Here is a 10,272-nt window from a genome sequence, read left to right as displayed (position 1 = left end):
AGAGGACGTTTAGTGAGACAGAAGAGGACGTTTAGTGAGACAGAAGACGTTTAGTGAGAAAACAGAAAACACTCACAATGAGGTCGTGAGTGACTCACAATGAGGTCATGGAGTGACTCACAATGAGGTCATGGAGTGACTCACAATGAGTTCATGAGTGACTCACAATGAGTTCATGAGTGACTCACAATGAGTTCATGAGTGACTCACAATGAGTTCATGAGTGACTCATGAGGTCATGGAGTGATGAGGTGAAGATGAGGCAGTTGAGGTGACGTCACCACGGTGACTCCACTGACTCTACAGTTGTGTTTCACTGCAGTGATTTCATTTTTGATTGGCAGGTAGAGTACCTGAATGGTCTGTGGCAGGTTTTTAATGGACAGGTAAAGAGATGGACAGGTAGAGTACCTGGATGGTCTGCGGCAGGTTCTTAATGGACAGGTAAAGCCAGATGCTCAGCTTCAGAGGGAGGATGTCCTGCCAGTGTGGCCGATCGTGAACTCTGAAACAACAAACACACAAACAATAAATAACACAAATAAACCAAATGAACAGTAAGTGTAGTGATGTCAAAGCTGTACCTGTCGGTCCGATCCTGGCCAATACACCTGAGCTCCTCAGCAGGTCTGGAGCTCAGCTTCTTCTTCTTCTCTTTCTTCTTCTTACTCAGCAGCTCATCCTGGAAACATGGAGGATTCATAATGGTATCACATGCTCAGGCCTACTTTGATTGGGTGAATGAGTTCTAATGTTGTCTCACCAGCTGTTTCTCCAGGTAAATGGACCAAATGACAGCGTAGTGTCCCACAGTGAGGATGAGGAAGAGGAGGAAGGCCAGCTCAGCATTACTCATCTTCCTCACTCGTCTGTAGTAGAACACTGGCTGCCGCCAATCAGGAAGCCCGTTCACCAGGATATCATCATACCTGCAAAACATACACATTTTATTTATACAGCACTAATTACAAACAATCCTAGTCTATGGACTAGTGACAGAGGTCTAACGACAGAGGTCTATGGACTAGTGACAGAGGTCTAAAGAGAGAGGTCTATGGACTAGTGACAGAGGTCTAAAGACAGAGGTCTATAGTCTAGTGACAGAGGTCTAAAGACTAGTGACAGAGGTCTAAGGAGGTCTATGGACTAGCTGCAGAGGTCCAAGGACTAGCTGCAGAGGTCTAAGGAGGTCCAAGGACTAGCTGCAGAGGTCCAAGGACTAGCTGCAGAGGTCCAAGGACTAGCTGCAGAGGTCCAAGGAGGTCTAAGGACTAGCTGCAGAGGTCTATGGACTAGCTGCAGAGGTCTAATGAGGTTTAAGGACTAGCTGCAGAGGTCTAAGGACTAGCTGCAGAGGTCTAAGGACTAGCTGCAGAAGTCTAAGGAGGTCTAAGGACTAGCTGCAGAGGTCTAAGGACTAGCTGCAGAGGTCTAAGGACTAGCTGCAGAGGTCTAATGAGGTCTAAGGACTAGCTGCAGAGGTCTAAGGAGGTCTAAGGACTAGCTGCAGAGGTCTAAGGACTAGCTGCAGAGATCTAAGGACTAGCTGCAGAAGTCTAAGGGGGTCTAAGGACTAGCTGCAGAGGTCTGGACATGATGCACAGAAGTGAGACTCACTTGCTTCGTCTCTCCTCGTCCTTCAGGACTTCATAAATGGCCACCAGCTAAAAAAAAAAAAGGACAAAGACTGAATGATCCGAACCTTATGTTCTGTTTTCATGAGATGCTGCTTTGGTTGATTCATCAAAATCTTAACAGTGATTGATTATTGACAGCAGTAGTTTGTACCTTGGCTGTAACACTTTGTAGATTAATTGCTTTAGTATATTTTTTGCTGCTGTAACAAACAAATTTCCCTTTGCGGGATGAATAAAGTATCCATCTGTCTAGATTTAAGTTAATTACTCATCCTGATAGTGTAGTGTTTTGTTGTGTGTATTGTGTTGTGTGTGTATTGTGTTGCGTGTATTGTGAATTGTACATAACATCTTTAGGAATAAGAGAAGTGTTTCTTACTTGTCTGAACTGAGTTTCAGCATTTTCATCTTTGTTCTTGTCAGGATGCAGAGAGAGAGACAGCCGTCGATAGGCCTTCTTTATCTCTGCTCCTGAAGCATCCTGAGACAGACAGACAGACAGATATACAGACATGCTGTCAATAAAAACATACCAACCCCTCAGATGTGAAACATCTTCAGCAGTTTGTTCTTCAGCAGAATCATTTAAATATTTGAACAACCAAAACAGAGTCAGTCAATTCAGCTGCAGTCTTTACTTCAGTTTTTACTTCGTGTACACGCAGTACTTGTTCCTGATTGGCTGGATGAAGTAAAACATAAACAAACCAGTCCAGTTCAGGATGAACACAGTTCAAACGGTCCTGTATGAATACTGTGTTTCTATTGGTCCTGTATGAATACTGTGTTTCTATTGGTCCTGTATGAATACTGTGTTTCTATTGGTCCTGTATGAATACTGTGTTTCTATTGGTTTGTATCACTGAGGGTAGACAGAATAAGAGAAACTACATCCGGGTTACCTGATAATCTGAGTACACTTGTTAGCTGCTGTTAGCCTGAGCTAACCGTTAGCACCAGTAGTCACCTGGTCTGAACCAGTTCAACTAACTGGGATCACTGGCATGCTACAGCTGCTAACTAGCTTAGCTCCTCTGTGTGCACGTGGCACTGAGCTAGCGGCTGCAGTAACCATGGAGACAGTTAGCCGTTAGCAGTTAACACAGACCTGGTCCAGGGACAGGAACTGGTAGAAGTTCTGCTGGATCTCCTCCACCAGGTCCAACAGCTCCAGATCCGCGTCCCAGGCTCTCAGAGGGGGGACCGCAGAGACCAGTAGGGTCAGACAGATCAGCAGGGACCGGCACGGACCGGCACGGACCGCCATCACAGAGAACCAGTACAAGAGAACACAGAACAGGTCTAACGATCCTGATGTCCACCACCCGGAAACACTATTGGTCACATCCGGGTGACACATCATTGTCAAAATAAAAGTCCTCTGTGAGTAACACTGCCAGTCACATCCGGGTGACACGTCCCTGTCAAAATAAAAGTCCTCTGTGCGCGACATCTGGAGGAAGATCACAAATACATCAATTCATTTCTGTGATGAGATAGTCTGTATTCCAACAGTAATAATATAACATAATGTATAATAATATACTTATATATAGAAATAAATAAAGTTATACAGGTATAGTTATTTAACAAGAAGGAACGTGAGAAATGTCTCGTTCTGTCAGAACAGAAGTGTTGAAACGTGATCTGAAGATAGTTCCTCATAAATATACCTTCAAATCTTATATTTAAATGTGAAAGAGCTTCTTACCAGAGATGATTAAGATGAGAGATGAGACTTAAACAATTATATTAATATAAGACTAAATATGAAACAACATATAAAAAGATATAAACAAGGTATATATAAGATATAAAATATAAATAAGATTCACACACGTACACGTTGCTTTCAGTGATTCAAGGACTAAAAACTCGGATGTTTGTTTTCATAAATAACTTTATTATTACAAATTTTTTATTGCTAACATTCAGTCAGTGAAACACTTTGAATTAGTTTCCATTACTTTCACACAAAATATATTCAATGACACGATGTTCCAAAATCCATGAACTCTTTTCTCGTTCAAACTCCACCAACCTGAAAAAAACACTTTATATCTGAAGCACATTTTAAAATCTGAACAAACTGTTAGAAACATTTCATGCATTTTGTAGTAACTCTATTGATATATGTAAAAAATCTGAGCAGAATATTTACAATAAAATGAAATAATCACTCCAAACCCAGATGTCTTGTTTTTATTCTCGTTACCAAACACACAAAAAGCTTCACAGGGATTTAGTGTGAAAACATGGATGAAGAAGATGATGAGGACGAAGGAGAGCTGGAGCTAATCTTTATTTTGCACAAATAAATGACTTTATGCAATAATATAGAAATAAAGGAGATTAAAGCAAATTTCTGTATTTCTGATTTATTCTTGTTACATTTACTTTAGTAGAGTCAATGAAGAGAAAAGGTGTTATTCCTCTTAATAAAATACTGACTGATGTAAAAAGTCATTAAAACTTCAAAGATAAAATGGTCTATGTGATTATTAAGTCAGTGTGTTATGAGTCACAGTTGTTGCCAGTATTTTGAGATGTGTGTGAAGTGTTCTGGTGGTTTGAGTGAGTTTTGGAGGTGAGATTAACTGTTGATGCTGATGTTGATGTTTGTTAGCATCTGAAGAAAACTGTCACACATTAAAGTATCAGTACAGTTACAAACTTCATTCTTCTGTCCAAAACAGAACTATGCGTCCTAATAAGGATGTTTTAGTGCACAATTAAACAGCGATGGTGAATGTTATTGATGAGGTGCTTTAAATGTTGCTGTCTCTGATGGGACTACAAACATGGCCGATATCAGGGAGGATGCTTAGGTTTAAGTCCTGAGCTCTGTGTAACTCCAGTTTCCTCCAAAACCACAGAAATGCATGCTGGGTAAAAAGACACTCCCGTCTCTGCTGGCCTGAGATGGATTGTGATCCTGATCCACATATAATCCTGATCCATATCCAGTTCAGACAACAAAGATACAGACAGCACAGAGAGATAAACAGGAAGTTGAACCAGTACCTGTAGTATTGACACACCTGTCGAAGTGTCCCTTTAAGCCCCCTATGGTTGCTGCAGTCTGAGGTCTATGAGTTAAACTCATCTTCCTCATTGTGTCCGTAGAGGTCTGCAAGCTTCCTGAACCTCGGCCCCCACTCTTTCAGGAAGTCGTAGTTCTGCTCGGGCTCTAATGAGTCTAACGAATCTAACGAGTCTAATGAGTTTAACAAGTTCAACGAGTTTAATGAGCTTAGTGACTCGGCGGCTGACCCGCTGCCCTCGAAGGCATAGGTCTGCAGAGAATCGTAGGGGGGCGCCGTCAGTTCGAGGTCTTCTTTCTGCAGTCTGTCCCTGATGAACTCCTGGAACAGCCGGTTCTTATCCATCAGGTACTCCGGTGTTTTGGTGAGAAGTCCCGGCGGGTGGACGTCACGGTCTTGGAACATTTGTTTAGTTTTGTTTAAGTGTCTCAGAGCGAACATGTCGAAGGCCTTGGTGTCCTCCTCCCCTCCACCTTCATCGTCATAACGAACGATGTTCTCACGAATTTCACGCTCATCTTCCATCGTCGGCTCCCTCCTCCTGTGTCTCAGGGCAACTGTCACTATGACAACACCTATGGAGAAAGGAAAGAGTAGAGTGAATCAAAAGGTGCCTGTAGGTGGTTGGTGGTAAATATTTAGGTGCTAACTTGATAGTGGGTTGGTTCTATCATTATTGTTCTCTCTCGACTGTCTGAAGGTTCATCATCAGATTTGGGAGAAAGAGGTTGAGTTTTTGACCTGATGACCTCATGTCTCTGACCTCTTGTCTATGACCTCTTGTCTATGACCTCACGTCTCTGACCTCACGTCTATGACCTCACGTCTATGACCTCACGTCTATGACCTCATGTCTATGACCTCTTGTCTATGACCTCATGTCTAAGGTGTTACCCAGCAGCGTGAGGACACAGGTGAGGACTGCGGCGGTGGCGGCGGTGCTGAGTCCTATCACCATAAGCTGTGATGCCTCTCGGTTGCAGGAACGTCTGTTTCCATTGTGGTCGCAGTCGCAGACGGTGATGGACAGCGTGTTGGTGCTGCTGAGAGACGGAGAGCCGCCGTCTGAAATCACCACCGGCAGGAAGTGAACCAGCTGATCTCGCTGCAGGAAACCAGTTTGAGTCAGAACGGACGCTGTGTTGTCTGAGGACAGAAGGGTGGACGGACTTTAACACCTGAGTGCAGATGGAAGAACCTGCAGAACTTTAAAATAATCAACTCAACCCATTTACAGACTTTGTAAACTAGAAAATTACATCATATTGATTTAATTTGAAAATCATATAATAGTGAATCAGATGTTTTTTTTTAAAATATTCATCCCTGCAGGTCCCTGCTCTGTTTCTTAGACCTTCATGATTAGTGATGTCGTTATGGGAGACTGCACCTTTATTGTCTCTCAGGGTGAATTTAAGTTTCCCCTTAGTCTCTATGGTGAGAGAGAACAGGAAGTGAGGTCCGTTCTCTGGTTCATCACGATCCACAGCGCTCAGAGTCTCAATGATCTGAGAGGTCAAACACATGAAAGAGAAGGTCAGCTGGCACAAAAGGACACGGTTTGTTTTAACTTAATCACAGTTTCAGACTTGAACCAATCAGACTACATCTGGAGCCTCTGCAGAGATTTTAAACCTGCCACAGAAACAAAATCCATCACAGTCAAGATTTGTCTTTTGTTAGATCGTGGGGTCATGTAGGGATGATCTAAAACTCGATCAATACATTTTTCATCAATGATCCTGGTCATATGACATCAGAGTAGGCTTGTTTGAGATGAACCAGACCGCCGAACCCAAAACCTCATCCTCCACCATTGTAAATGCTTGACTGCAATCAGCTAGACCCAATCACAACCTCCTCACTGTAACGAGCCTGACGACTCTGGTCAGAATAGGCTCATTCTAGATGAGCTGCTTCTCTCCTGGACAGTAGACCAGATCAGACCTCATCTTCTTCATCATCATCATCTTGACAAAAAACTGAGGTCAAGTCGGACAGTTTTCAGCCGCCTTCAAAGCATAAACAGGAAGTCAAAGAAACAGTGACTTCCTGTTAGATCTATAGGCTAATTGTAGTTTACAGACCTAGACCAGACCGTTGATCCAGGAGGTGAAGCTCTGAATCCACCAGTCCATCTAGGATACAAACAGCTGAAAAGATCTTGCTTCGTAGGGAGTCTGGACTCCTTAGAGACATTCAGAAGGAGCTCATTAAAGGGGCCATCTGTGCTGGTTCAGGCCGCTGATCAGGACTCCCGTCTCATATATCTGGTCCAGTGGTTGCGTTAGACTTTATAATCTATTATTACCTGTCATTTAAGTCTGTGAATCTAATCCATGAATGGATGAATTTTAGACTGAGGACTGAATCAACATGTATGTGTGCATTTGTGTTTTTTTTTACAATTAATATACCGAACAAGATTATAGATTGTATATTTAAATAGACACGTACGGTCACTTTTCATGTCAGCACACACAAAGCAGATGAATGATGTTTTTCCCCATATTTCCTCTCGTGGACATTTCTATTTCCTTCTGAAGGCTGAACCTCTGCTGCCAGACTGGAGACTCACCGGACTCTCCAGGAACCCGATCCTCCAAACTCTCGATTCAACTCTGAAAATCATGCATCATGAGCTCCTTCTGCACCGGTGATGAGCTCAGTGACCCGTACTCAAGGTCTCTAGTCCATCAACATGACGGACGGCCTTCACATTTTTCCACCATGGAATACAAAAAATTCCGTCAATGATAGACAATATTTGGTTAACACAACCTCTAATCTGGTCTGGGAACGCCTCGGGGGTCCTCAGGATAAAGATGAATTAATGGATGATTCTGGATCAGATTAGTTGAACAGTGATGGACCATTTGGATGAAGATCAGAAACAGATTAAAACAGATTTCAGAGATGATCCAACACTTTCAACTATTTATCTGAAGGTGGAAGGTCAACAGCTCAAAAGGCACTGAGGCAGTGAAACATCCGCAGCAACATTTACTTCTTTTTACGCTTATAAGTTTAACAGAAAATAAAGGAGTTGAGCATCATTTGTTCACAGCTCTGTTCTGTGTAATTACTGAGGCTCCAGTAAAGAAATACATTAACCTAAAATATCAAGAGCAGGGAGCTAAAGGGTATCAGAAATATACAGATCAATAATAATACCAGAGCTGAAACCCTGTGTCTGAGAAACTGTATTTACATATGTTATTATAAAAGATTCAGGTGACATCAAAAATATGATATTCTACTCTGTCCTTAACATACATACACATGTATATACTGTATATATATATACTGTATATGTATATATAAATCTACATTGAACACATAGTCTTTTGTTCTCAAAAAGACAATAAAAGACTATGTGTTCAATGTATGTTTATTTAAAAACTAGCTGTTCCTGTCTCCATGCTAAGTGAAGGAAAACAATCGGTGTTATTATTTTATATCAGTTATAAACACAGCACCAGGTGAACATTCCTACCTGCCCAGGTTTGGCGTTCTCACAGACGAGTGTTTCGTACTCGATGGCGAAGCTCGGAGCGTTGTCATTGACGTCCATCACAGAGACCAGAACCATAGTTTTCCCCACTTGAGACCGATCCACTGACACACACAGAGACACACCTGTCAGGCAGTTCACATACACATGAAGCTACAGCTAGCAACTGGTTAGCTTATCTTAGCATGAAGACTGGAACCAGAGGGGAACAGCTAGCTTAGTTTAGCATTAGGACTGGAACAGGGGGGAACAGCTAGCTTATCTTAGCATGAAGACTGGAACCAGCGGGGAACAGCTAGGTTATCTTAGCATGAAGACTGTAACCAGGGGGAACAGCTTAGCATGAAGATTTACAGATCTCTGTGGCGAAGATGGTGATGTTGTGAAAAGCGATGGTCTCTCGGTCCAGAGGTCTGGCTGTCGTAATGACACCTGAATTGCTGTCAATATTAAAGTACCGCCCCACATCTGACTTCCTGTCTATAAAGTACCTGCAGACACACAGTTTTAAAAGATTAAAACATCAGCACTACTGTCTGGTTCTGGTTATTGTAAAAGCGTTGATGTTTCATACGTGACAGGGCTGTTTGTGGTGTCGGGGTCGTGAGCTGAAACTGATCCCACATCAGTTCCCACTGCAACCGCCTCTGAGACCACCATCCGACTGACGGAAGAGAAGACTGGAGGCTCGTCTACGTTCTCGACCAGCAGTCGAATTGTCACCACGTCGCTGAACGGAGTCATCGACAGGAAACGAGTGTCCACGTAACGATTGGACACTTCAGCGTACAGCGTGAAGCTCGACTTGGTCTCAAAATCCAGAGGCTTGAGGGACGAGAGAGGGGAAAAGAATAATGCTTGTAGATTTCTATTTCAGGCTGATTGTGTCGACATCATGACTGGAGATAAAACAGTCTCACGTTGAGTTCTTGAAGTGTGATTTAAAACGACTTAAATAGCTAAAATATGTCTAAAGATTCTTAACCAAACAAATAATTTTGTCTTTACATGCATCCCTGACATACATCTAAATGTAAAACCAACAGTGCTTATAAGGGGACTCTCCACTGTCACAGAAAACACAAACACTGGTTTTGACCCTGCCTGTACCAAGTAAAGAAATCTATACCTGTATTCTGTCTCTGAGTCGTGCTTTTGGGTTCCCGTACCTGTAATCCTTACAATCTTCTTGAAGGAAACCAGTACCTTTTCCCAATACACATGTACCTTGTGCAGTGTGACCAGTCCTTCCTGTGTGTTTGGATCAGTGATGATCCTGAAGGTTCCCAGTCCATCTCCATCCAGGATCCTGTAGTCCATCTCAGCATTTGGACCAACATCCAGATCCAGAGCTTTGATCTTAGCGATGACCGTGGAAACCAGAACTGACTCTTGAACACTGAACTGGTAGCTCTCTGTAGGGACACAGGTAAACACACAGGTACACACACGGTTATAGCCTACAGAGGTACACAGGTACACACGACTCTGGAACACTGAACTGGTAGCTGTGTACCTGGGTACACACCCAGGTACACACGGTTATAATCCCAGGTACACACCCAGGTACACACGGTTATACACCCAGGTACACAGGTACACACAGGTACACACGGTTGTACACACGGTTGTACACGCGGTTATACAGAGAGTCAAAGGTTAGAGGATGTCGTATGTGTACGGATTGTAAAGCCCTCTGACGAGAATTTGTGATTTGTGATGTTGGGCTAAACAAATATATTAGAAGATTGAATGAATATGCGTTGGTGGGCCGTCCACATAAAGTCAATGTGTGGACACATGCAGGTGTAACGGGTCACCTTTGACCTGTCTCTATGAGGTCGTATGTGAAGGTCAGACTCACTGCGGGTGAAGCGGGGTGGGTTGTCGTTGACGTCAGTCAGAATCACCGTGACAGACGTGGTTCCTGACAGACCTCCCATCTGACCCTTCATGTCTTTGGCCTGGATGACCAGCAGGTAACGGTCTCGCACCTCCCGGTCCATGTCAGGTAGAGCCGTCCGCACCACACCTGCAGGACAGGTGAGAGTCCGGTTCAAATGTTTTATATCTATAT

General features: G+C 43.1%; 2 protein-coding genes across 2 annotated transcripts in view; both read right to left on the bottom strand.

Annotated features, from left to right (window-relative positions):
* The window catches only part of dnajc1 (DnaJ (Hsp40) homolog, subfamily C, member 1), a 9,635-nt gene extending 6,683 nt beyond the window's left edge, over positions 1 to 2,952 (bottom strand). Inside the window, exons 1-6 of the mRNA XM_031878134.1 lie at positions 2,746 to 2,952; positions 2,017 to 2,118; positions 1,618 to 1,664; positions 764 to 929; positions 585 to 682; positions 412 to 505 (exon numbers count right to left, since the gene is read on the bottom strand). Of these exons, the coding sequence (XP_031733994.1) occupies positions 412 to 505; positions 585 to 682; positions 764 to 929; positions 1,618 to 1,664; positions 2,017 to 2,118; positions 2,746 to 2,904 (666 nt within the window). The 5' untranslated portion in view covers positions 2,905 to 2,952. The remainder of the gene's footprint in view (positions 1 to 411; positions 506 to 584; positions 683 to 763; positions 930 to 1,617; positions 1,665 to 2,016; positions 2,119 to 2,745) is intronic.
* A 576-nt stretch (positions 2,953 to 3,528) lies between these two features.
* Positions 3,529 to 10,272, bottom strand: part of LOC116400364 (cadherin-7-like) — a 10,685-nt gene continuing 3,941 nt past the window's right edge. Inside the window, exons 4-11 of the mRNA XM_031878159.1 lie at positions 10,056 to 10,227; positions 9,423 to 9,606; positions 8,770 to 9,020; positions 8,550 to 8,686; positions 8,178 to 8,299; positions 6,072 to 6,189; positions 5,576 to 5,827; positions 3,529 to 5,256 (exon numbers count right to left, since the gene is read on the bottom strand). Of these exons, the coding sequence (XP_031734019.1) occupies positions 4,727 to 5,256; positions 5,576 to 5,827; positions 6,072 to 6,189; positions 8,178 to 8,299; positions 8,550 to 8,686; positions 8,770 to 9,020; positions 9,423 to 9,606; positions 10,056 to 10,227 (1,766 nt within the window). The 3' untranslated portion in view covers positions 3,529 to 4,726. The remainder of the gene's footprint in view (positions 5,257 to 5,575; positions 5,828 to 6,071; positions 6,190 to 8,177; positions 8,300 to 8,549; positions 8,687 to 8,769; positions 9,021 to 9,422; positions 9,607 to 10,055; positions 10,228 to 10,272) is intronic.

The sequence above is a fragment of the Anarrhichthys ocellatus genome, unplaced genomic scaffold, assembly GCF_004355925.1.
Source record: "Anarrhichthys ocellatus isolate YVR2014 unplaced genomic scaffold, GSC_Weel_1.0 scaffold164, whole genome shotgun sequence".
In the NCBI taxonomy this organism is placed as follows: Eukaryota; Metazoa; Chordata; class Actinopteri; order Perciformes; family Anarhichadidae; genus Anarrhichthys; species Anarrhichthys ocellatus.
The sequence above is the reverse complement of the archived record's forward strand: the minus strand, read 5'-3'. Positions and strand labels throughout refer to the sequence as shown.